At 46.0% G+C, this 26,701-nt stretch overlaps 1 protein-coding gene across 1 annotated transcript; it reads right to left on the bottom strand.

The window, feature by feature from the left end:
- Window positions 1-7,559: 7,559 nt before the first annotated feature.
- Window positions 7,560-26,418, bottom strand: Saal1 (serum amyloid A like 1). The gene is made up of 12 exons (XM_021167454.2): window positions 26,258-26,418; window positions 24,622-24,735; window positions 24,237-24,320; window positions 21,291-21,370; window positions 20,677-20,736; window positions 20,458-20,573; window positions 19,819-19,999; window positions 17,478-17,560; window positions 17,204-17,392; window positions 10,400-10,596; window positions 8,063-8,155; window positions 7,560-7,711 (listed from the first exon to the last, which is right to left on the bottom strand). Exons 1-12 carry the CDS (start codon window positions 26,390-26,392, stop codon window positions 7,619-7,621), a joined length of 1,425 nt encoding a protein of 474 aa, XP_021023113.1. The 5' UTR covers window positions 26,393-26,418; the 3' UTR covers window positions 7,560-7,618.
- Window positions 26,419-26,701: the final 283 nt, after the last annotated feature.

The raw sequence follows: 26,701 nt of genomic DNA, 5'->3' as shown, positions 1-26,701 counted from the left end.
GGGCCCAGAGCAAGCAGGATGATACAATTATGGAAAGTATTAATCTCCCATCAAAGGAAGGGCAGCTGGCTCGTGGTTACAGAGCAGCTGGTACGCTCCTCCAAAGGGTTTCTGGGGGCCACGGTGCTCACCCTTCCAAGACGTCAGCACTGACCTAAAGATAAACACAACTTCAGAAATTGGTATTTGTTCTGGGAGCATCCCCTCAACTGCTCTAAATAAACAGCCAATCCAAATGGAAACAGGTCCAAACAGGAAATCTCACTACCCATATTCAGGCCACCCAGGAATTGAATGAAAAACGTGAAATTTCCACCTATCAAGTGCACTGTGTGTCACAGAGTATAACTGCAGCAAGCTGTCTATCCACCTAACACGCCCATTCATGTGTCACTGAGTGTAACTGGAGCAAGCTGTCTATATTTCTTTGCAAACTGAACACTACAATCACACACAAAAATGGAGAGAACTTCCAGAGGGCATTTAAAACAACCCAACCACCTATTTTGTTCAAAACTAAAACAGACATGAAAAGAAGTGAGAGTGCCACTTAAGGGAGTTGGCTCCGGGGTCCATAGCATCAGTGGGTTTTTCTTCCCGTCTATGTGAGGGCAAGTTAATGGATTTGTTTGTTCCAGAAATGTGCTTGCTGATTGTCAATACTGTCCCTGGTCACCAGCAGTCACAGTCTGAAGAAAGCAGACTCCTGGATTAACAATTGTCCCCATCATTTCCAAATGCAGACCCAAAGGAAAAATGACCTGCACACCCCCTTGCCAAATACAGCCTCGAGGAAGAGAGATGCTGAATTCTTCAAATGTGGAGGTGTCTAAAAGCAGCTTCATGATCTAGTGCTGATTGGCTCCAACAGAAGTGGTGACTGACATCATAGAATCAGCGAATATAGATTCACCCTCTGGCTACATATGCATGCCCCGCCTACCTATGCTCTGAGCACCCAAGCGCCCACTGCACTCTCCTTCCAGCTGAAAACCTGTGTGTGAGGAAGTCAAACTCCTCCAAAACACATAGCCTCTCTGCCCTTTCTTCCCTGCCCCATAGTCTGTGTGCAACTGGGTCTGAGCAGGAAGACGCCACTTCTGTTGAATAGACTGTTTCCAAAACCCTAATTTCTCCTGTAATCATGAGTGTCGGGCGCTAAGGGGAACGCCATAAAAGTCATTATAAACAGATCCCATGATGTCAAAGGAAAAACAGTTGGAGTAGACAGTTTAATAAGCAGCCTTCTTTTATTACAATAGGCTTGACGTCACCTGTTATTTATTGTTTCCATCACTAGAACACAAAGCCTTGTGGGACAGAATGAAAAGGACATGTGAGCTTTACTGAGCATTTTAATATCCTCTTATTGACAGTAGATAGAAGATCTGAATAAGGGCTGGGAGCAGGAAATGATTTTAGTGATTTCATTATGGATGGAGGAAAAGCCGCCACAATGGCAGCGTTGGGCAGATGGTCTTCCACTTCCAAAGAGCCCATAGGTCAACAGGTCCAATATTGATACAAGGCTGGTAAGTAATTAATGGGTGCCTAGCAAGCAGGGGAGTTTTCATAAACATATTCTGTATCCTGAGCAGTGGAACAGGAAGCTGGCATTTAAAGGTTCCTTTCAGATTGCAGCAGATGGGTCAAGAACACGCTGAGAACAAGGCTCACAGAATCAACTAAGTGGGGCTCAAAGGGGCTCACAGAGTCTACAGCAAGAATCATGGATCCTGTATGTGTCTGAGATAGGTTCTCTATATATGTTATGGTTGAGTGGCTTAGTGTTCTTGTGGAACTCCTGACAGTGAAACTGGGGTGTCTGACTATTGCCTGCACTTGGGACCCTTTTCCACCTGAGTTGCCTCATCCAGCCTTGATGTGAGGGTCTGTGCCTAGTCTTATTGGAACTTGTTATGATGTGGTCAGTTTATATCCCCGGGAGGCCTGCTCTTTTGTGGGGGAGGGAAATGGAGGAGTGGATCTGAGGAGAAAGGAAAGATGGTGGGGGTACTGGGGGGAGAGAAAGAGGGGAAACTTCAGTCAGGATGTAATGTATGTGTGACATATATATATATGTATATAATAAATGAGGATTCCTTCATGCTGTTTCACAAGGAAAGGTGTAGGTGTTAGGGGCCACAGAGAAATGCATGTGAGACCACAGCTAAGAAGCGCTTGATTTTCTGCTACAAGTGTGATTCACAACGGAATATGGAGCGTGACATTTTTTTTTTTTTTTTTGTTCCTCTCTGGTAGGAAAGACATTCAAGTTTTTTGAGATTTTTTTTTCAGACATCATTTTAATGCACATCAAATACCATTTCATTGAGACCTCCCCGGTCACTGGAAGCTTCTCTTGATTTAGTCCACCGTTCTCAACAACTCTTACTTCATTTGTTACAACTGTCGGCCCTTAACTGTCCTAAGGCCTGGACCTTCCCGAGTCCCATTCATTCTCACACCAGAGTTCCAGGCCTAAGTGGACACTGAACATCCACCTGGATGTCTAACAGGGACTTGAAGCTCAACAAGTCCAAAACTGAACCTCTCCTGCTGACCCCCATGCCTGCTCCTCCGGAGTCACTGCCCCACCACAGTGCATAAAGCCATCTCCCCTTCAGTTGCCCAATCCACAAATCTGGAATTGATTCTCCAGTCTGCCTTGCCTCGAGTCAGTGACCAAATCCTGTTGATTCTTGACTGCTGGACCTGTTTATGGCAATGCCCTTGTCTGTCACTAGAGCTTCCATGGTGGGATGGAGGTCTGGGATGGAGATGCCTTGCTTCTTACTGTTGTCAGTCACACCCACTGAAGCAATGTATCCCAGAGGACAGGGGAGCCCGTGGTGGCTCTTCAGAACCTGAATCATAGTCAGGTGGCACCTTATCCAGAACTGGGAGTCTTTCCCCATCTGCCTTGTCGTTTCCCCAGGGTGCTTTCTTGTGGCTATTTCCTATGTCTATCAAGAATGGAATGTAGGCCATCATGATAAGCAAGACATGCAGAGAAGCAAATTCCACAAGTTCTCAAAGAACACATGGGAGAAAACAAAATGACTTCAAAACAAAGGGAATAATGGTGCCCAGAGGTGGTGGGAGTTGGGTGTAAGAAACAGAGGGTTCATGGATGGGTACTATTCGGTAGGACAAATAATGTCTAATGTTCTATGACACAGCAGGGTAACAGTTTAACTGCATATTTCAAATTACCTCATCAAAAGAATTTTTCTTAATATTCTCAAGACAAAGCAATGATAAACATTTGAGACAAAATAACTACTCATTTGTGTGGTTTATATAAATGTACCACAAACTACCCTGAACCACACACAATAATGTGTTAATTATACTTTGTTCGAAAGAGGATCTTGCTTTATAACCCAGGCTGGACTTGAACTCGTGATTCTCCTGCCTTGGCCTCCAGAGGGATGGGACTATAGCTCTTTGACTGGCTAAAGCAAAAAACGAATGGGGAGGCAAATGACTGTCTGGAACAGAACTCTCTCCAAGTAAAATTACACCACCGGCCTGTGATACCCACACACTTGAATCAGGAACTACTTTGATGGCATACGATTTGATATGAAGGGGCTGGAGAGACGGCCCAGTGGTTAAGAGCACCGGCTGCTCTTCCAGAGGTCTTGGGTTCAATTCCCAGCACCCGCATAGCAGCTCCCAATTGTTAGTTAACTCCTGTTCCAGAGGGTCTGACAACCTCTCACAAACACACATGCAGGCAAAACACCAATGTGCACTAAAAAAAATAAAAATAAAAAATAATATTTTTAAAGAACATAGATGTGAAGTTGCTAAACGTCATGGTAGCAGCTTCTCCCTTGGGCTGTTTCAGAAAGCTACACAGTGATGCTGAGAAAGAGGCCACTCCAAAGCAAGCATCAGTTCTTCTTCCCTTGCATATGGATCAGGGGGACTACAGACTCATGGCCACAGACTGAATGCACACTTACTCTGCTGATTTTGTACCCTGATGGGACTGAGTTACCCAGGACATGATCTCCTCACAGTGAATGGCAGGAACTCAAGAGGCTGAATGCACAAAAGCATCCTATTCTAACACCCTGTTGACTAATGACTTGGTCCAGCTCAAAGTGAAGGGCCAGGAAAGCAGGCTCCATTCAGCAAGGCCATTCATAGCAAGGCCACAGAGAGAGGTGAACAGTACAGTGACCTGCCTCCAGCTGCCTAACCTCCTCTGTCCCTCTGCGCAGCCAGAAGCATCATCCTGCATCTTTACACCATACCTTACAAGTAGGAGCCTCACTGGGGCATCTGTCTTCTGGTGTCAAAGGATACATAGTAGACAATCAGTGACTGACTGGCTGCCCCAAATCAGACCCCCAGCCTTACGACTTCGTGATGTAGAATCTAGATGTCCTGAGCCAACCTTCTTCAGACATCACTTCCTTTCTCAGGCAGACATGCTAACAGGGGAGAACGTAGACAGCTCAGAGACAGAGACAGGCACATGGATAGGCAATTACCTTTAAAAAGCCCTCCAGAGCTGACCCATGACTTCCCATGGCTACTAGTGTTGTGTAGTGATGAGGGGGCAGGCTTTGGGGCCAGACAGGCCTAGAGTAAAAGCCAAGACAACAATTTATTCACCATCTTGGACTAGCACCAAGAAAAATATAGAAAAAGGCTAGTTCAGAGAAATGTCTACCTGGTTTCCTTTTGCTGAAACGTCTGACAGTTTAGCCCTCTGTCAGTATAAAACTTCCCTTTTAAGAACTAGGCTACCAAGCAGCCTATAAGAATACCGGTTAGAGCAGGTAGCACTCACTTTCTTTGCTTCAGTGATTTCTTCGCTGGCATACACACAGCTCAACTCTACAGAGCAGAAAATGGTGCTCGCTGAAGATGTACCGAGCGCCAGACACAGGCTAGTTCTCGATGTATGCAGATGGTTTCTGTATGTACTTCATCAGAAGTATATATGCTGAGGGGTAGCTTATCAACCTTTCCCCATTTATATACATGCCAGCGTTTTCAAGGTCAGTAACCCAAGTCAAAGCAATAAGAAATATTAAAGGTGGAGGGGAAAACCCTTTTAAATTGAAGGAGCTAGAGCAGACAAGGCAATGAAAGAAAAATAAAATAAAATAGAGCCCACGAGAGTGAAGTTGGACCTCAGCTCTCAGATACGAAATATCCTTTACAAAAAGCAAGAAAACGTCTCTTCTTTTGAGATGATCAGATTCCTTAGAAACTGGGCTGAAATGCAGGTATTTACACACGTGCAGGTTTACTAGCTCTTGTTCCTCTTTTAAGTTCTCTCCCTCCTGCACCTGCATGTAGCACAGGATGCACGTGCCCACGAACTCCCCGGGTTCATGTTACGCTTACAGAGTGCCAGCCTTAAAGATGGCCGCATTGGTGTGTTACTTCCTTGAATCACAGAGCACTTAAGTTTTAGCCCTGACCATGTTTTCTTTTACGTTTCTCTAGTTTTACAGACTCAGGATGTTTTCATGCATATCAAACCAATGTGAAGTTTGTAGGGCCTGAGAGACAGGAGCAACAGAGTAAACAGTTAGCGGCCAGCCAGAACCGAGAAGCAGGAAACAGCATGTTGGCCCTCTCACGCCACACCCTTTATCCTCTCCCTCTAGAACTTGTCCTCTGAGGGGCAGCCTCACCCTCAGAAGTCCTTGTGTTCTCATAAAAGCAACATGAACCACGCATGCACAACGGTAAGCAAAAGCAAGAGATCCGAGTGCTGTTCCGAGTGCAGCAGGCTCCATCTTCTACATGAGAGAACACCTCGTCGTAGCATGAGTGACTTCAACATGCTGCTGAAACCCCGCGTCAGTCACAGAGGACACAGGATTCGGAATTCCCATCCAGTGTGGCACACATAAGAGCTGGTCCCTAACTACAAACACATAACCTTACAGTCTAGCATTACGGTTAGCCCCAGGGACAGGAAGGTATAAGGTAAATCCGCCTGTCAGGTCAAGTTTGAGTGTGCGCTCCTGTTCTCCAATCCTTTTCAGCAACATCCACAGATCAGAAAGTGAGTTCTTATCCCCCCAATACAGAATCTGTGTTTTATCAATAAAAGTCGCTTAAGTATAAATGGAGACCAATCCCTTATGTTAAAAAAGATTCTGGGGGAAACTGGAATGGGTTTATAAAGCTGGCCTTGTGAGTAACTGAGATTCTCTTTAAACAAGTAAGAATTCTGGTTGGTATGTGAAGTAATGCAGACTGGATGCTAAGTGCCTGGATGGTTCCAGGAATGTCTTCATCAAGAAGCACTGGGGACAGCGAGGAAGCACTGGGGACAGCGAGAAGCTCCAGGGAGTCACAGGCGAGAGCGGCTGTGGCAGTCCCTGAATTTTACTTAAAATCTTCTCAAGCAAATCATGTTCTGAAGCACAACTGCCGCTCATGCTGAGAACAGTCTCGCCAACGCACTCACACCGAATGCCAGTGTCTGTGAAACAGGAAAGTGCAAGTGGAACCATGGCACAGTAAGTACTGCTTCCAGGTTGTGACTGACAATCTGGAGGAGTCCACACACCTGATGTTGAGAGCTAGCACACCTGAGGCTCAGAGCAGCTACTGTGTGCTAGCAGGCTGGCTCTCCAAGCCAGTCACACCTTCCCTCGTATGGAGAGTGGGCAGGACCTGGACTTTAAATACAACACAGAACAGAGGAGGTCAGGGAAGGCTGGCAGAACCTCCTAGAGCACCTCTTTGCCTCTTTCTTTTCACCCCTGAATGTGGATGGAAGACACAGCACAGGCCTCACTGTTACAAATAAGTGTGTGTGTGCAAAGGTCTGCATGGTAGGCCACTGGGACAGGGAAAGGAGGCAGACGGTTCCCCAGTCTGCACTTGTCTCTGTATATATTGCATGAAATACACAAGGATAATGGAGGAAGCTACCATATGAGGGGTTTCTGTCACTGCAACTAAATGTACTTGTAATGGATACAAAATTCTCATATAAAAGCCCAATTAAAGATTATGAAGACAGTCCTTACAACTCAATATTGGAAAAAGAATCTTTGCTCTGACAAATACGGTGATACCTAGACTCGGGTGCTTGAATGCATAGCCCATGAGGACTGGCACTAATAGGATGTGTGGCCTTATTGGAGTAAGTGTCACTGTGGGGGCAGGCTTTGAGGTCTCCTATGCTCGAGCTTTGCCCAGTGTGGGATCCGGTCCCCTTCTGCTGCCTGCAAATCAAGATATAGCTGCTCTCAGCTCCTTCTCCAGCCCCATGGTGCCTGCACCCTGCCATGCTTCCCTCCAGGATAATGAACCTGGAAGCCAGCCCCAATTAAACGTCATCCTTTGTAAGAGTTGTCATGGCCATGGGGTCTCTTCCCAGCAGCACCTTAACTGTGACAACAAGCTTGGATTTCCTCTTCTTCAACCAAGCATCAGTAACATGGGCTCAATGCAGAGGAGAGGGGGCTGACAGCGGTAAACACAAGTGGGAGGAGACGGGCATCAGGGCAGACTACGAAATCAAGGTCTGATACAATGTTCATTCACGCCATCATCCCAATGCCGACTTCGAACCATAGAAAACACAAAGTTTATTCCTTGGACAGCAGAAGCTCCAACTTGGGTCTCAAGTCTGTGCCTTCACACTTGGGAAGCTGCCTTCTAGGTCATCAGCAAGAGCCTCATCGACCTCACGTACGACTTTAACGAAGTCTTCCACCTGTGAGTCACACAAAGAACCAATGTCTACAGCAGAGGAAAAGGTGTTTTTTAAAGACATCGATGGTTACCTATGAAAACATCCTCCTGCCCTTCCAATGACTCAATATAAAAACAGTGTGAGCCAAGAGACCTCCTGCAGGTCACTTGAAATACTCCAGTGACGACCCTAGAAGTGACGACCCTAACCAGTTAGTTCCTTTCACTCCCGGCCGTTACAGACGCCCACTGCTTCCTCGTAGGTCGCTCACTGGCGTTTTATTAATTCCCCCTTGCTGTCAAGCCCCCTATGGCGGCTCTGCCATACAGCATTAAATCCCGGGAGCTATGCTATCATTTTCCCCATACTCACTGCAGGGCTGTAGAGGGGCAGGAGGCTCTGAAAGGCGCAGGAGCACTTCTGCTTACTTAACTGGCCCTCCTTCAGTCCCTGAGCCACCTTTTCCTGTGACAAGCAAAAGAAAAATGTAACATCAGAAAAGGAAAGGGACTAAGGCTGTATCTGCAAACACAGCTATCAGGACCTAGAATCACAGCTGGTCTCAGCAGCATCCTGAAAGCCCTGCTGAGCCTTCTGTGACCTCCGCACAGCCAATCTCAGTGAAAGGCAAAGCTCACCATGCTTCTTGGGCCAGGAGCTGAGGCACCGCTAAGCCCTGCCCTGCTCTCCGTCTTTCCTCCCGACCCACTGCTGGGTTCCGGGTGAAGCCTCTACCCGCTCCAGCCTTACTCAGGCTCTCGTTTCCGAACTGTCCTGAAGGTTACCAACCTTCAGCCCGTTCGCTGGCCCCAGCCCTCATCTCTATTCCTTTATTCCTGCCCTAATTGATCCTATCACTTGCTTAAAAAAAGAAAAAACTTTCAGTAGCTCCTCAGTTTTCTCAAGAGTAAATCCAAATTCCCTGACGGTGTTATCTAAGAAGTTTTGGAATGTGTCCTCGCTGGTTTTTAATCAATCCACCTTCCTGCAACTTAAAAAACAAAGAACCATGTTTGTCTTTTCCTCCCAAAACTTAAAGCAATGACAAACAATTAAAAAAAAAACAAAAAACTGAAAGCAATATAAAAAAGATGCTGTGGTGGTTTAAATAAGAGTGGCCCCCACAGGCTCACAAACTCGAATGTCACGAGGGAGTGGCACTATTTGAAAGGATAAGGACTAAGAGGTGTGGCTGTGGAGAAGGTGTGGCCTTGTTGGAGAAAGCTGTCACTGTGGGTAGGCTTTGAGGTCTCAGAAGCCCACCAGGTCCAGTGTCTCACTCTCCACCTGTAGATCAGGATATAGAACCCTCCGCCATTTCTCCAGCTCCACTCCTGTCTGCTGCCATGTTCCTGCCATGATGATAATGGACTAAACCTCTGAAACTGGAAGCCAGCCCCCAACTTAATGCCTTCTTTTATAAGAGTTGATTTGGTCAGCCGGGAGTGGTGGCACACGCCTTTAATCCCAGCACTTGGGAGGCAGAGGCAGCGGATTTCTGAGGCCAGCCTGGTCTACAAAGTGAGTTCCAGGACAGCCAGGGCTACACAGAGAAACCCTGTCTCGAAAAACCAAAAAAATAAAAATAAAAATAAAAAAAGAGTGACTAAGACATAAGGATTAGCCAAGAATAAACAGTCAACATGAATAACTACACCAGGCCAGGGATGTAGCTCAGCGGTGAAGCACTTGGTAAGCATTTGAAAAGTCCTGGGTTTGTCTCTAAGCACCACAAAAATACAAACATTTAAATTTATTTATTTATTTACGTATATTTTTTAATGTGTGAGTGCTCTGTCTGCATGTACACCTGCATGCCAGAAGAGGGCATCAGATCCCTTTACAGATGGTGGTGAGGCACCATGTGGTTGCTGGAAATTGAACTCAGGACCTCTGGAAGAGCAGTCGGTGCTCTTAACCACTGAGCCACCTCACTAGCCTCCCAAAATACAAAATTTTAAAAAATGAGATCTTTATAAAGAAGAAACGTAAATAATATACAAATATATGGAAAGATAATCTGGCTCACTAATAACAAAAAATATAAATCAAAATAGGGTACAAATTTCACCTGTAGAGTTTAACATAAAATCATAATAGTCATAAAAAGAGCCAAACAAAGTCAACATTTTCATATATCAGAAATAATCCATATAAACTTTAGTAATGTAGGCTGTCTATATGCCTTTTATTGATCGTGTGCGCATGCACACATGCACAAAAACCACATCAGTTATTTTAAAAATACAGATAACAACATAAAAATCGCCCAAATTGAGTAAAATAGTCATACTTTTTATATATAAAAAGTAATGGTGGAGAGAAAGAACATTCTTGCAAGTTGTCCTGTGAGTTCCACGCATGTGTAACCTGCCCCACTTAAAACAAAAAGCTAAGACCAGGCTGAGGTTACAGCTCAGAGGGAGACTGCTTGCCTATCAAGCACAAGGTCCCAGGGCCCAACTCCAAGTCACACAAGACAGGAGAGGAGAAGGGAAGAGGAAAGAAATTGTTTTAATACCATAAGAAATAACGGTGGAGCCGAGGCTGCAACAAGGAGCCCTGTGTTTGCCCAGTCATCTCTCCCAGGGTACCCGCTTGTCCCTTCTACCCCTGTACAGCCACTCCTTCCCTAAAAGTTTCAAGTTCAGGACGCCAAGTAATCTACACCTTTGATTTTGCTGAAGAAGTCACTAATACTCCTCCTACCTTTGTTAACACCTGAAAAATATTAGAAAGGAATTCACATGAAATGTCCTTCAAGATCTTCATATGGAAGTCGTCTTGGGTGGGACCACAGATCGTAGGCTCTTCTTTATCAGACTCTGAGGGGTTCTCTGGTTTCTTCTGACAATGCTCCATATTTTGTAATACCCGAATTAGGCTGTCAATTAGAGGAAGATCCCCTGCATGAAATCAAGGTAGTAAAATCAGCCAAGTATTCATTGGTTTGTCTGTCATCCCAGCCATCCTGAACTAGTGCCACCTATCCTTTAGCGTCTGTGGATAGAGTGGTTTCTGCTTCCCATTCCTGCTCTGACTTTTACCAGTGATGGCCTGTAACCTGTAAGTTCAAATAAACTGTTTCCCCACATCCAAGTTGCTTTTGCTCAGTGCTGTATCACGGTAGCTCAGGAAACGAGAGTAATCCCCAACTCCACAGAGTTCCTCCTGAAAGGCTTGACGTACAAAGGAGAGAGCTAATTGTATCAGGGAGCTAACAAGTATGTCCATGTTCTGCCTAAACACAGAAACTACATAACGTTGGGGACCACACAGAGGCCTCCACAGTAAGAATGTCTAGCCCTGCAACATCAAGAAGGGTTGCTGCGACCTTGGGTGCAAACTCCACAGCAGTCCCACAACACCCTCAGGAAGCTCCACTCCCAGGCGCTCTAACACATCCAGGATCATAGGATGGAGGTGAGGAGGACACAACATCTGTCCTAACACCACAGGGAGTAACTGGGACCAGCGGGATCCAGGGACACAAAACCCTGCCCAACCAGTGGCTCGGGTTCCTCAAACTATTTCACAAAATAGGAACAGCAGGTACTCTACCCAATTTGTTCTATGAAGCCACAATTACTCTGATACCTAAACCACACAAAGACCAAACAAAGAAGCCACAATTACTCTGATACCTAAACCACACAAAGACCAAACAAAGAAAGAGAGCTTCAGACCAATCTCCCTTATGAACATTAATGCAAAAATACTCAATATAATTCTTGCCAACTGAATCCAAGAACACATCAAAACGATCATTCACCATAATGAAGTAGGCTTCATCCCAGGAATGCAGGGATTGTTCAATATACGGAAATCCATCAATGTAATCCACTACATAAACAAACTCAAAGAAAAAAACATATGATCATTTCATTAGATGCTGAAAAAGCATTTGAAAAAATTCAGCATCCCTTCATGTTAAAAGTCTTGGAAAGATCAGGAATTCAAGGCCCATACCTAAACATAGTAAAAGCAATATACAGCAAGCCAGTAGCCAACATCAAACTAAATGGAGAGAAACTTGAAGCAATCCCACTAAATCAGGGACTAGACAAGGCTGCCCACTCTCTCCCTATCTATTCAGTATAGTACTTGAAGTTCTAGCCAGAGCAATTAGACAACAAAAGGAGGTCAAAGGGATACAAATTGGAAAGGAAGAAGTCAAAATATCACTACTTGCAAATGATATGATCGTATACTTAAGTGACCCCAAAAATTCCACCAGAAAACTCCTAAAGCTGATAAACAACTTCAGCAAAATGGCTGGATATAAAATTACCTCAAATAAATCAGTAGCCTTCCTCTACTCAAAGGATAAACAGGCTGAGAAAGAAATTAGGGAAATGACACATTTCACAATAGTCACAAATAATATAACATACCTTGGTGTGACTCTAACCAAGCAAGTGAAAGATCTGTATGACAAGAACTTCAAGTCTCTGAAGAAAGAAATTGAAGAGAGCAATCTACAGATTCAATGCAATCCCCATCAAAATTCCAAATCAATTCTTCATAGAGTTAGAAAGAGCAACTTACAAATTCATTTGAAACAACAGAAAACCTAGGATAGCGAAAACTCTTCTCAACAATAAAAGAACTTCTGGGGGAATCACCATCACTGACCTAAAGCTGTACTACAGAGCAATTGTGATAAATACTGCATGGTATAGCAACAGACAGGTAGTCAATGGAATAGAATTGAAGACCCAGAAATGAATCTACACACCTATGGTCACTTGATCTTTGACAAAGGAACTAAAACCATCCAGTGGAAAAAGACAGCATTTCCAACAAATGGTGCTGGTTTAACTGGTGGTCAGCATGTAGAAAAATGCAAATCGACCCATTCTTATCTCCTTGTACAAAGCTCAAGTCCAAGTGAATCAAGGACCTCTACATAAAACCAGATACACTGAATCCAATAGAAGAGAAAGTGGGGCAGAGCCTTGAACACATAGGCACAGGGGAAATTTTCCTGAACAGAACATCAATGGCTTATGCTCTAAGATCAGGAATCGCCAAAGGGTACCTCATAAAATTGCAAAGCTTCTGTAAGGCAAAGACACTGTCAATAGGACAAGACGGCAACCAAAGATTGGGGAAAGACCGTTACCAATCTTACATCTGATAGAGGGATAATATTCAATATATACAAAGAACTCAAGAAGTTAGACTCCTAAGAATCAAATAACCTTATTAAAAGATGGGGTAGGGCTGGAGAGATGGCTCAGCAGTTAAGAGCACTGACTGCTCTTCTGGAGGTCCTGAGTTCAAATCTCAGCAATCACATGGTGGCTCACAACCATCTGTAATGAGATCAGATGCGCTCTTCTGGTGTGTCTGAAGACAGCTACAGTGTACTTACATATAATAAATAAATAAATCTTTAAAAAAAAAAAAAGATGGGGTAAAGAGCTAAACAAAGAATTTTCTTTTTTCTTTTTTTTTTTTAACAAAGAATTTTCAACCGAGGAATGTCGAATGGCTGAGAAGCACCTAAAGAAAGGTTCAACATCCTTAATTATCATTGAAATGCAAATCAAAACAAACCTGAGATTCCACCTCACGCTAGTCAGAATAGCTAAAATCAAAAACTCAGGTGACAGCAGATGGCAAGGATGTGGAGAAAGATGAATACTCCTCCATTGCTGGTGGGACTGCAAGCTGGTAAAACCACTATGGAAATCAGTTTGGCAGTTCCTCAGAAAATTGGACATAGTACTACTTGAGGACCCAGCAACACTACTCCTGGGCATATACCCAGTAGATGCTCCAACATGTAATAAGGACACATGCTCCACTATGTTCATAGCAGCCTCATTTATAATAGCCAGAAGCTGGAAAGAAGTCAGATGTCCCTCAACAGAGGAATGGATGTAGAAAATGTGATACATTTACACTATTAATAGCTATTACAGCTATTAAAAACGATGACTTCATGAAATTCTTAGGCAAATGGATGGAACTAGAAAATATCATCCTGAGTAACCCAGTCACAAAAGAACACACATTGTATGCACTCACTGATAAGTGGATATTAGCCCAGAAGCTCAGAATACCCAAGATACAATTCACAGACCACATGAAGCTCAAGAATAAGGAAGATCAAAGTGTGGGTGCTTCGGGTCTTCTTAGAAGGAAAACAAAATATTCACAGGAGTAAATATGGAGATAAAGTGTAGAGCAGAGACTGAAGGAAAGGCCATCTAGAGACTGTCCCACCAGGGAATTCATCCCATATACAATCACCAAACCCGGACACTATTGTGGATGCCAAGAAGTACATGCTGACAGGAGCCTGATATAGTTGTCTCCTGCCAGAGCCTTACAAACACAGAGGTGGATGCTCGCAGCCAACCATTGGACTGAGCAGGGGTCCCCAACAGAGGAGTTAGAGAAAGGACTGAAGGAGTTGAAGGGGTTTGAAACCCCATAGGAAGAACAACAATATCAACCAACCAGACCCCACAGAACTCCCAGAGACTAAGCCATCAACCAAGGAGTACACATGATTCCAGCTGCATATGTAGCAGAGGAAGGCCTTGTCAGACATCAATGGGAGGAGAGGTCCTTGGTCCTATAAAGGCTTGATAGATGCCTCAGTATATGGGAATGGAGGGCGGGGAGGTGAGAATGGGTGGAGGAACACCCTCATAGAAGCAGGGGAGGATGGGATAGGGGGTTTCCAGGAGGGAGGGAATCTGGGAAAGGGGTAACATTTGAAATGTAAATAAAGAAAATATCCAATAAAAAAAATGAAAAGAAAAAAAAGAAGGGAGCTGGGATTAAAGGCTTGTGCCACCAGGGCCCAGCTCCCTTCTTTTTTTTCTTTCTGAGTTCGAGGCCAGCCTGGTCTACAAAGAGAGTTCCAGGACAGCCAGGGCTACACAGAGAAACCCTGTCTCGAAAAAAACAAACAAACAAAAAAAAGATATTGCTAGTCTCACACAGAAAAATTCCCTGTGCCACTAGAAAGATCACAGACACACATACACACACACACACACAAACACACATACACACACACAGCATAGCAGCCCACATTGGTCACACTGCAGAGCAACAGAGACAACAGAGAGCAAGATAAACACATCTGCAGTAGGAGATAAGGTCTCCCCAGCTTCTCACATCAAAGCAAGTCTAAGAAATCGCTGAGGTTTAGGAGATGAGCAACTCAACAGCTGACAGCCCCAACATCTGCATTTTTAGCTCAGGCCTCTCCCTAGCTCCGGAATTAAACTGCCCCTCCCCACCTCCACCAGGACACCAACGGGCAGCATGTTTAAAGCCAGTCGTCCCTTACACACACACACGCACACGCACACACACACACCACTCTTCCTATCCCTAAGTGAACAGTCTGGGAGTATCCTCCCTCATTGCTACTGTTCCTGCCTTGATTAAAGCTAGAGCCTTGCTTGTCCTGATGCCACACAGCCTGCTACTCTTCTCCCTTTTTACCCATGGCTCCCTACATTTACCAGCCTATGGGCTGCTACGGCTACCCATATCTATCCAACCTGTGCTTGGAGCCTTCCATGGCTCCCTGCGTCACCCACAGCAGAGTCCCTGCCCTCCACACTCTACTCCCCGGCAGCTGCGCTACTTTCCTTCCCATCACTCACAGGCCACCCTAGCTGTATGAAGCGTCACCCCTCCTCCTCCAACACACGGTGTGCCGTGCGTGATTTTATGCGTACTAGACTCCCTCCCAAGCTCTCACATGATGACCTCTGCCAGCTCCCCCAGGCTCTTCAGTGTCACTTGTCAGCAAGGTAACTGGTGTCAGACCCTGAAACAGGGGACTGACACGCCTATCTTACGTACCAAAGCAGACTGGGCCTCCAAGTTCTCCCAGCATCCCTCAGTCCCTACCTGGCACATTCTGTCCCCAACTTTGAACTTTTCAGCCCAGGGGCTTGGCTGCCCGTCCCCCAGAGGCTCCTCCCTATGTAATCCAGACATTGGTCTCCCTCTTTGTCTCTCTTGTTCTCCTCTTCTCTCTCTACATGCACATCCTTTCTCTCTTTCTCTTTTTCTTCCCCCAACCTCTCTCTCCCCGCAGTGGTGACTTCCCTGGCCTTGGTCCTTGGGGTCAGTGAACTCGTCTGAGAGCAGCTTCCCAATACAACAACATTTAATTTGGTCTGTACTGGTGCATTTCACCTGAGGAGAAATAACTTACCAGTAACCCCTCCTTAAATATAGAAACAGTGCTTCCTTATAAAAAGAAAAACTTAAAACAGGAAGATATCAAAACATCCTTGAATGGAAAAAACAAGTACCTTATGCCCAATAACACTAAATAGTGAGGGTCTTGAGACATTACCTAGAGAGTCAAGAGAAGAAGAGAGCCTCCTGTCAGGTGTTTAAACCACCAGAGAGACTAGGCAACCCACGTAGATAAAGCAAAAACAAGTCAGAGGGCTGGAGACATGGATCCGCAGTTAAGAGCACTGACTGCTCCTCCAGAGGGTCTCAGTTCAATTCCCAGCAACCACATGGTGGCTCACATTCGTCTGTAATGGGATCTGATGTTCTAGTGTGTCTGAAGACTGCAGTGTACTCATATAAATAAAATAAATAAATCTTAAAAAAAAAGAAGTCAGAGATAGAAAAATGACAAAGTACATGTAACTTAATATCAGATAAAGTTCACAGTAAGAAAAGGCTGGAGAGATGGCTCAGAGATGACAGATAGATGTGGAGGCAGATAGAATGCAAGAACAACAAGACAGGGAAGTGGATACAGCTCAGCAACAGGATGTCTACCTATGTGTGCAAGGCCCCGTGCTGAACCCTAAGCACAGCAAAATCAAACTACAGGCAAGTCAATCAAGATGCTGGAATCAAGATATTAATATGCAAATCATCAAGCCCAACAACAGTCAGTAGAAGAAAGTATGTAACAGAGAACAGCTATTCAGAAGATAAATGCCTGGAACAAGCATAACATGTAAGCTGAGACGCAGAAACCGAGTCTGAGATGGGCAGACCTGCCAATACACTCCTCGACACTGCACACACTCAACGCAGACCCGATGAAGCATCGGCAAGCACTTGGGGCTGTGAACTCTTCACCCTAATTCAGGATTAAACAAGTCAAAGCCAGAGTGAAGAGACACTGTCCTCACTCAGTATGGCTGATCCTCCGTGAGCACAGCAGTGGAATTAGTAGCTTACAGAGGACTTTAGGAGGCACTCATGATAAAGCAGGGTGGTACCTCTGGATGGAGCCACACTGTTTGGTGCTGGGGACTGGACGAGGAATGCATTCATGCTCCCCATTAGAGCTGCACCCCGAGCCTCTCCTCAATGCCTTTTATAAACATTATCCTATGTTTGTATCTAATATTTTACATGACTAGGGTACTGAATAAGGGTATTTTCTTTTTAAACAGAGAAAACGTGAAAGAGAAACCCAGTGATGAGCACACAGCGGCATGGCACTTCCTATCTGGAGGACACCAATCTAATGTGGTGAACGGACACTACACTTGCCTTCTTCTATCTTCAGGTGCTCCTGTTCAGCCCGTGAGGCACTGATGGCCGACAGCACTGAGAAGACAGACGCTAGCACTGTCTTCTGTTCCTGTAGTGTGACGGGCGGGTCATCAGGCTGGCAGAATTCATGGCACACCAGGTCAAAGAGTAAACGCCACGTGTCATTTCCAGTATCAGGACACTGCACTTAAATATTTTAAAAAAAGAAGTAATTTAGAGCTAGTGAATACTCAAGTGAGCAACAACAGTGAGCTCCAAGGCGCCGCCTTACCGATGGCTTGCACGCCGTCATCCACCGTGGTGAGCAGCTGTAAGATGCGCATGTAAACATCCAGCCCCTCCAGGTTTTCAGAGCTGAGCAGAGAAACAGAAAAGTAACTTCAGTAACTGCACTGGCTCGAGAGCAGCCGCTGCTCCCTCTCTCAGCAGGCGTGGGATGGAATGGCCAACGGAATAGACTCTGCTCACTAGCGTTTCCATTAAATGGGGAAAACAGAAAACAGTGGGTGTGTCTCTGTCTTTATGTATGGGAGTGTGTCAATGTGTGAGGTGTATATATGAATGTGTGATTAAGTGTGTACAAGTGAGAATATGTGTGTAAATGTGTGTGAGTGTATATGTATGAGTGTACGTGTGTGAATGAGCATGTGAATACATGGGAAGTGTGTGAATGTATGTACTCGTGATACTGAGACATGCATGGGAGGGGTGTGAGGCCTACAGCACCCTGGTACTGACGCTCTCCAGCCTTCACAGACCATCCTAGCTCCCTCGCTGAGAACACTAGAACCATACAAAACTAATGCTTTCGCTCAACATTTTGTATTCTTAGAACTCAAAATGCAGCTTCTTCCACCAGCCGATTAAGTGAAAAGAGTGACATGTACTGGCTCAGCCGTGTGGACGCAATGTCTGTCATCTGGGGCACTTAAGGCCAGGGGCCAGGAAGGCAGAGGGTGTTAAGATGCTACACCTACCTTCATAAAGTATACCCGTCTGGGAGGAAAGAAGGTAATTAAAAGGGTAATTACCTAAAAAAAAAATGAAATGAATTTAACACTAGAGGGCCCAGGCACTAAAAGACCACACAGAAATTTAGTCAGGGAAGAAATCTTAAGAGAAATGGTGCGTGGAATCTGCAGAGTGGGTGTTTGAGGCACGGACGAAAGGCGCCCTGAGCAAAGGCTTGTAAGCAAAAGGGCCCTGTCCATCTGGAGAATAGAACTTTACTCAGCGGAAGTAAGAACACAGATGGACAGGCTTTGTGTCGGGGCTTCTACGCAAGGCTTTGGAGAGAGGCTTGTGTGCCAGCCTTGCAAATCTGGATCAGTTCCTAAGAAGGCGACTGACAAGCCTGCTGCATGAAGTAAGACGGTGTGCACCCCACCAAAGCAGCTGTTAGTCTTGGAAGAGACAAGCCAGGCAGCTCAGAAGGTTGGGAGAGTGTGGTACTCGCCCAGGCCAGAGAGAACAGGCCTGCGTGGCAGAACGGGATCCCAGTAAGAGCCAGGAGCATGGCTCCGAAGCTGACTGGTCATGAGGAGAGCTGGGTACGGAAAAGTAAGGGCATTGCAGTTCTCTCCCATCCTCCAGACAAGATGACAGCAGCACAATTTACACACTGGGAATACTCAAGTAGCAGGTGTGTGTGTGTGTGTGTGTGTGTGTGTGTGTAGTTTAAACTTGATTTGGTAAAAGGTATAAAAGTAACAGCTTTTAGCATACTACAGTAAGTTCTGAAACTATGCCAACAACTAAGTGGATCATTCAAGTGTTAATATCGCTGTCATTAGCAATACATTGTTTTAACAACCCATAAACTCCTGCCTCTCATGACAAGACACTGAAGCCCCCAAGTCACCCACCGATGCAGACAGGTATACAGACGCAAGGAGGAAGCGGGAGAAAACAAGCATGCTCAATGGAGCTGTTTCACGTTTGACATAAAATAAAGCAAGAAACCTTTTCTCTTTGATTATTTAAAATAGATAAGATTGTTGTCGGTAACCACAGCAAGCTAAACACTGTAGCAGAATTTTAACAGAGCCACCGGATCTGGCATGAATCCCTAAGGGATGTCTCCTAGGCTCTGAAGCAGCCCTTAGTAACTAGTCAGTGACTGTGGTGGTCTCAGGTTTACGCATAGAGTTGCTCTTCCGAAGGATTCGCAGAGCCTAAATTCATCCCGCAGCATTTCTCTCTCTCTCTCCCTCTCCCTCTCCTCCTCCTTCTTCTTCTTTCTTTCTCTCTCTCTCTCTCTGTCTCTCTCTCTGTCTCTCTCTCTCTCTCTCCTCTCCTCTGTCTCTGTCTCTGTCTCTGTCTCTCTCTCCTCTCTCTCCTCCCCCTCCTCTCTCTCTCTCTCTCTCTCTCTCTCTCTCTCTCTCTCTCTCTCTCTCTCTCTCTCTCTCTCGTCAACCCAGGTGACTAAGAACACTGGCAACAGGCAAGCCACACCGGATCAAATGCTTCAGCACACGATTCTCGCAGAGAAACTACCCTGCCACCACAACCCCCGAGAGAAGGGCGTACCGAATGAAACTAAGACGCTTCCATCTGACGATGCTCTGAACGACTGGGTCTCCCTACAACAGTCTGGACAGGAGTTCACCTACCGCACTTGTTTGGCAGCTTCCAGCACACAGGGTACAATGGAAAACACTGGCTGCTCTTCAGAGTCCTCCTGGGGTTGGCCTGGAAGCCGGGTAGCCCCCTTTCTAATCCATTCCAACATGAGTTTTTCATCTAAGTCAAAGAGTTTGTCCACGACCTCCCCGACCTTCACCAGCAAGTCAACTGCAGCGGAGACAGGTGTTCAAATGAGAATCCCAGAACAATACCCCAAGCTGCTCCCACAGCCAAATCCACCCACCGAGGTTTCACTTCCTCCCAGGGTGTCTCCAGGAGCCTATTTAAACCTCCTGCAATGCAAAGTGGCTTCCTGGGGCTGGAGAGATGGCTCAGCCACGAAGAGCACCACCAGCACACCCAGGTTTGATTCCCAGCACCCATACAGGAAACAGCTCACAAAACTGTCTATAATTCCAGTCCTAGAGCATCTGACCCCGTCTTCTGGCCTCTGTGGGCACCAGGCACACACCAACATGTGAGAGATACACAAATGCAGGCAAACACCTAAAAGAATTTTACAAGTGAAAACATAAACTGACAAACAAGATTTAGAAAGTGAGCCGTCCACAGAAGTTCCCTAACGCATGCGCTACTCTCCCTCCCTAGGCTGCATGGTGACTTACCGTTTGTTGAACTAGACATGATGAAGCAAACGTTAGCGTAGACAGATGGGTGTTCCCGGATCCTTCTAACCCAGACACTGGCCACTTCTGTCTGGGAAAGGCAAGTAAGCAACAACCTACGTGACAAACGTGAGCTCAGGGTCGACATGGACCATAGGTAAGGCCACAGCAGTGGGGACTTCCCGCTGCCTCCCAGGTCCCACCATGACAGACACTTACCTGCAGGTTTCCAGCAGGGTGGGTGGGTCTGAGTCACACAAACACTGCAGCAGCACCTGCCTGCAGAGCCACAGTGAGCGGGAGCGTAAAGCATCGCATTGCAAAGACCACTTTTCATTGCATTTCAACATGGTTTAAATTGTAAGACAAAGAATAAATGCAGAAAACCCCATCAAGATGCAGAATGCTGCGACCCTTAGGACAGTTCTTCACGTTATGGTGACCCCCCCACCATACAATCGCCCATTCGCGATCTAAGTCAAACGTTCACAGAGCAACACTTCAGCAACTGAGTTTCCCAGACGAGTTCCGAGTCCTTGGATTCTCTATGCTTACATTGTTCTGGATTCTGCCCAGCTGCACCCAGCTCCAAGTTAGGCTCTGCGTGCTCTCTGACTAGCCCACTTACTCCGCTGACTCAGGCCTTCCCATGGATGCACAGGCTCTGCCCTGAGTTGTGTCCCTAGCTGCACAGATGCCTCAGCTAATCAACACAAGCTGCCCCTGAGACAAGGAGCACTGCACAGTTCACTTCTCCTAGGAACCAGGAGTCCCCTGGGATAGAAACTTAGAACCCATCCTGGGAGACACAGCTACTGGGTAGTAGTACTTACCCATGATCCTCGTTCTTGCTGATGGACTCGCATATCTCCCGGAAACAAGCCATATTCCCTAAAATTCCCACACAGATTTCCTGTCAAACCAAAGTTCACAGGTCACAATGGCTGTAAGGTAATCACAAAGAATAACAACTTGAACAAAACCCTTTACTGTACCAAGTTTGAGGGGAAGGAATGGGGAGGCAGACTATGAAAGTGTACTGCCAGCATCCATACCTATACTTAGCTCATACAGCCCATGTAGCTGAGAAGGAACAAAAGACACAGAGGAAGTTGGAAGGTGGAAGTTACAGATGAGGAACTCTTACAGCGGAAAGGATTCTTAACACAGACAACGAATGGAGAGAGCAGCAGGAAACCCAAGCAAAGGTAAGAAAAATACAGCAGAGGAAAAGGATCGGGACTGAAAGCATCTGACTGCCTCGCTCGAGAGTTTAGACTTAATACAGGACAGTGTCTCTGGGGCCATGAGATTCTCAAGGAGGGAACGAGACACTGAATCCTCGTGTAGCATTTAACACAGTCAGTACACAATGGGGACTGTACTGTCCCCACTTTTCAAATGAGGAAACTGAAGCAACCTGGAAACCAGGAAAGTCAAGCAACCTGCCCAAGATCTCCAATTGGGAAACTGTGTCAATCCAGAGCCTGGATGTTAGGTACCAGGATGCTCAGCCCAAGAAGACAGAACCACTACCAGAGGCGGGGTGGCACGCACGAAAAAGCATGGAGCCAAAGACTCCAGAGGTTTGGCCGACAGTCTGTCAGAAGGTGAAGAGAGAGCACCAGGCTTGGCTCTAGATCTGAAATTACGTCTATTTCCCAGTCACAGGTACTAGTCACACCTACAGGAAAAACGAAGACATAAGGACCCAGTGTATGTGCACAGGACAGGGTTGCCACGCTTGCTGAGACACAACACTTAGGGAGTTTGTCAACACTTTTCAAGTCCCATCACCTCCACCGAATCAGAATCTCCAGAGTAAAGCCTCCGGAGCCAGCATTTGCCAAGGGCACACTGATCAGTGTGATAATCACTCAATTAGAGAGGAGAACATGGGATTAGAAAATACAGCATGCAGGTCGAAAATTCCTCAACAAAGCTGGATGTTGCACCAGTTGCGGGGGGGGGGGGGGGGGGGCGCAGGGGCAGGGCTTTGTGGTATCACTAGAGGAGAGCTGTAATGTATGAGAGTAAGAATCACAGAGCTAAGCTGGCTGTGGCAGTGGTGCCTGGAACCCCAGCTTTGAAGGCTGAGACAGAGATCGCCATCTCAACCTGTATTGTACAGCGCAGGGACTCACTACAGCAATGACTGTAAAGGGTCTGCACTTGGACAGAGTCCAGACTGAGACACAGGAAGAAACAGGAAGGGGAAAAGCTGACAAAAGTGTGAGAGGGACTAAAGAGAGTTCTAGTAGAACGCAAACTTTGGGAAAAAATCAAGAGTGTTGGGGCAGAAGACACACATTCTCTTATCAACAGAGAGAGATGAGTGAGCTTTCTGCCAAAGGACCACCTCCTGACTGGGCTGCTCATGAGAATCCCTGGCAGATGTCAACAGTGCCTAGAATTTCACGTGGAGATGTGGCCTGACTTTTGAAGGTCCTGTAGGACAAAGCTTTTGAAAAGGGTATGACCCTGGGTCCTGCCCTGCCCTGCTGGCTCAGACACTCCTGAGGTGGGCTCAGTACCAGTAGTCTGGGATGTGCTAATGTAAGACCGGTGGTTTAGTGACTCCACCATCCAGACAGGCTGAGGAACAGCCTTAGGAGACTGTGATTAGGACACATTTACAACCGTGTGGCTAACTCCTGAACTGATCACGACTCAATTTATTTAAAATAGTAACATCCACGAGACAACCCCACAAAACTGCCAACATTTCAAGTTAATGTAAGGATCCAATATGGGCAGAGCACTCCACTAAATGAAATCTTAATTCAAAGGGTTGGAGAGATGGCTCAGTGGTTAAGAGCACTGACTGCTCTTCCAGGGGTCCAGAGCTCAATCCCCAGCAACCACATGGTATATCACACCATCTATAATGAGATCTGGTGCCCTCTTCTAGTGTTGACATACATGTAGACAAAGCACCCCTATACATAAATATATAAATCTTCTTTAAAAAATATCTTACTTCAACTTTTAATTTATAAAATATCATATGGAACTTTGCACTTCATCTCAAAGAAAAAGAAGCAACAATAAGGTTATACTGGACTTGGGCTTAGGGTCAAACCCCAGTTTGTCTTTAACTAGCTGTGAGATTTGGACACAGTCTCTGAGACTCCTTCTTTCATCTATTAAGTGTGTCTCATAGGAGCAACACGTACTGAGAATCACGCATCCTGTGCACTGCACAGAGCCATAAACGGCAGTAATGCTCAGGACACTGCAACGCTCACTGTTCCATCTGCTGTTCTTAGGAGCTTGCTCTCAGCAATAACCACAGACAACTTACTTGGTAAGGCAGAAAAGTGCCACACTGTGGTACTGGCACAGACAGAAAGGGAAGGGAAAGACAGCACGGGCGCCATGCTGGTGAGAAGGGACACAGGCAGCCCTGACCAGGAAGAGCATGTAGGAAGTTCTCACAATCAGACAGTGGAAGTCCTGAGCGACAATGACCTTAGGATGTTTTTAGGCAGTGGAGGGCTTTGTGAGTGAAAGGACCAAGAGACACAAATGGCGGGCCAGCGCTTCCACTGTCCCTTGTTCTGTCACGCATTAGCAGCCTAGCATGGCTGTGCCTGGCTGGTTTCCACAGCTGTTAAAGCAAAGCATTGATCTCCCTCATCTAGCCCAAATCTAAAATTCTACATATCTAGTCATTGCAAGGAGTGCACTACCTAAGAATGTTCAGTAAGTAGAGGCACAGTGGTTCACTGGCTTATAGCTAATAAGCAAAGCAAGAGGAAAGGACTCTATATACTTACTCTTAATCGGGGACATGGGGATTTGGCCAGCACGCCCATGAATATGTCAGGAGCCTTAAATTCTTGGAGAAATAAAGCCACATCCTACAAACAGAAATGATTACCAAATTTGATGCTGAATCCTGTTCTGCAATCACTGAATAGGCCTTTCCGCCAACAGTGGAGGAATGATCCTTTCTACTTATTTTATGTATATGAGTGTTCTATCTGCATGTATACCACAAATCCCAGTATAGATGGCTATGGGCCACCACGTGGTTGCTGGGAATTGAACTCAGGACCTCTGGGAGGGCAGATAGTCCTCCTAACCATGGAGCCATCTCTCCAGCCCCTTCATCACCTCCCCACTCTGAGTCTGTTCAGAATCTCACTTCCATCCGCATACCTCGTCCATGGACATATCCCAGACTCTGCAAATCTCATTCTCCATTTCTTCAGCAAGACCTGCCTGTTCTTCCTCATCAGCTGAGCCAGATGTGCCACTTTCAGGTGTGACAATCTTCAGAAACATAAAGGAAAAAAAATCAGTTAAAATACTCATAGGTCTTCAGGTAAAATATTATCACGTAGAAGTCTCAGTCTCTCAAAAGTATCTCCTCAGACAAAACAGTCTCTAAAATCTAGCACCTTGTAATCAAGCCAACTCAGTCAGTCAGCAGGTTCTGACTCCAGGGCAGGAGTGAGGATTAAAAAGAAAAAAGACAGACAACATTGTAAGCATGACCCCAGGCAGTTCTGAGGCTGCGGCAGGTTAATTTTTTCCCAATCTGCTTTTATACCATTTTAATGACATGCAAATAATAAGGACAAGCGGCACAATAAACACAAAGTCAAGGAACAAGCAAGGCAATAAACAAAGTCCCACGATCACCCCTGTGAGCACTGTTTCTAGGGGCTTATCAGGATGACCAAGATAACTGAGCCTACTTCCCCGTCCCAGCCCAAAGCCATACTCATGCCTTTTTTGTTCTAGCCTAAAATTAGATTCCTGCCTGAACCAACTTGTCATGGCCCACTTCCTAGTCCTGGCCCAATGTCAGATTCCTGCCAAGGGGCTCCAAAAGCTTTCCACAGCCTTAGATAGATCTACACATTAAACACTCTTCAAGTAAATATGGTCTGTAGGTGCTGCATCAGAAAAATTAAAACAACAAAATAACCCTTTTGGTTTCAAACGGTTTAGCATTAACGTAGGAAAGACATATAACTAGGCAATTACAACAGAAAGAGGCTGACTGCGCTGAACTGGTGAAAGAACTATGGGAGAAAAAATTAGGGACCAATGACCTACTCCTGGGAGAAGACACACATTTCTCTTAAAAGAAGAAATCTAAATCTATGAGAAGGGTAGGATTGTCCTGGGGAAATGAGGTAAGCATTCAGAGGTGACTACAAGTGCTCAGAAAGTATAAGACATGTTTGGAGATGGCCAACTGTCTACTGGTGATGAAACACAATGTACCGTAAAATGGCTGAAGAAGGTACAACCAACCTTGGGTCCCCAGTTAGGAAATAGAAAGTTTTCTCCTATGAGCAACAAGAACAACCTTTAAAAATAATAAAAAGGAAGATTTTTTTTTTTGGCAATGTAAAAAATGGCTTAGAGAAAACAGAAATTGGCGGTATGGACAGCAATGGGCAGAAAACATCTATTGACAGCCTCATTATAATCTCAATCTATACAAAATCTTGTTTACGATAATACTGACTATCTTGTTTTATAGAAAGTATGAAAGAAATGGAGGATCTGGGTTAAGGAGTCCCGTTTCCAGCATGGGATAAGCTCGCGTCTCGGAGATCAGGGCTGTCTGGCTCCAAACTATGTATTCCAGTAGAACAACAGCCGACAAAACACGAATGGTAGGGTCTCGACTTCGTACGTGACAGTGGGGTTAGGGAGTAGAAGCCGAGTAAAGTACGTGCGCGGTGTAGTTCTGGCAAGTTAGTCAATCGGCACCCGCGAGCCTCCAGCATCCCATCCACTCCCTCGGCACGGAGGGCGCCTGCGCGAGTCTCCGCACCTGGATGAGCCCGCTGAGGACGCCGAAGAGCCAGTGCTTGCTGTAGACCGTGCTCCCGATGCGGTCTCCCCCACCCAGGTCCTCTTCATCCTCCGGACCACAGCTAGGCGGCGGAGGAGACGGGTTTCGATCCATGCCGGTGCGCGCCAACAATACCGGAAGCCGCGGAGGAGGCGAGAGGACGCGCCAGAGAGCCCAACGCACACGGCGCAGCTCCCCCACAGCGCCCCCTGCCGTCAAGCTCCCGCGTGTAGGATCCATGGGGTCTTCTTCTCCACCCAGGGCTAGGAGTGAGCACAGAACACACACACACACACACACACACACACACACACACACACACACACACACACACAGCGGAATGTATTTAGTAACTGCCATGTCCAGATATGTTAACTCCCGCGTGTAGGATCCATGGGGTCTTCTTCTCCACCCAGGGCTAGG

The sequence above is a fragment of the Mus caroli genome, unplaced genomic scaffold (genome assembly GCF_978045245.1).
Source record: "Mus caroli unplaced genomic scaffold, Mus_caroli_1 scaffold_8, whole genome shotgun sequence".
Taxonomy (NCBI): Eukaryota; Metazoa; Chordata; class Mammalia; order Rodentia; family Muridae; genus Mus; species Mus caroli.
The sequence above is the reverse complement of the archived record's forward strand: the minus strand, read 5'-3'. Positions and strand labels throughout refer to the sequence as shown.

Coding starts and splice junctions, on each gene's coding strand:
- Saal1 (XM_021167454.2), bottom strand. CDS start 26,392: ATGGATCGAAACCCGTCTCCTCCGCCGCCTAGCTGTGGTCCGGAGGAT. Junction 21,371..24,236: donor CCCCATGTCCCCGATTAAGA/GTAAGTATATAG, acceptor TTGGTTTGACAG/GAAATCTGTGTGGGAATTTT. Junction 8,156..10,399: donor TTTTTCAGGTGTTAACAAAG/GTAGGAGGAGTA, acceptor TGCTTGTCACAG/GAAAAGGTGGCTCAGGGACT.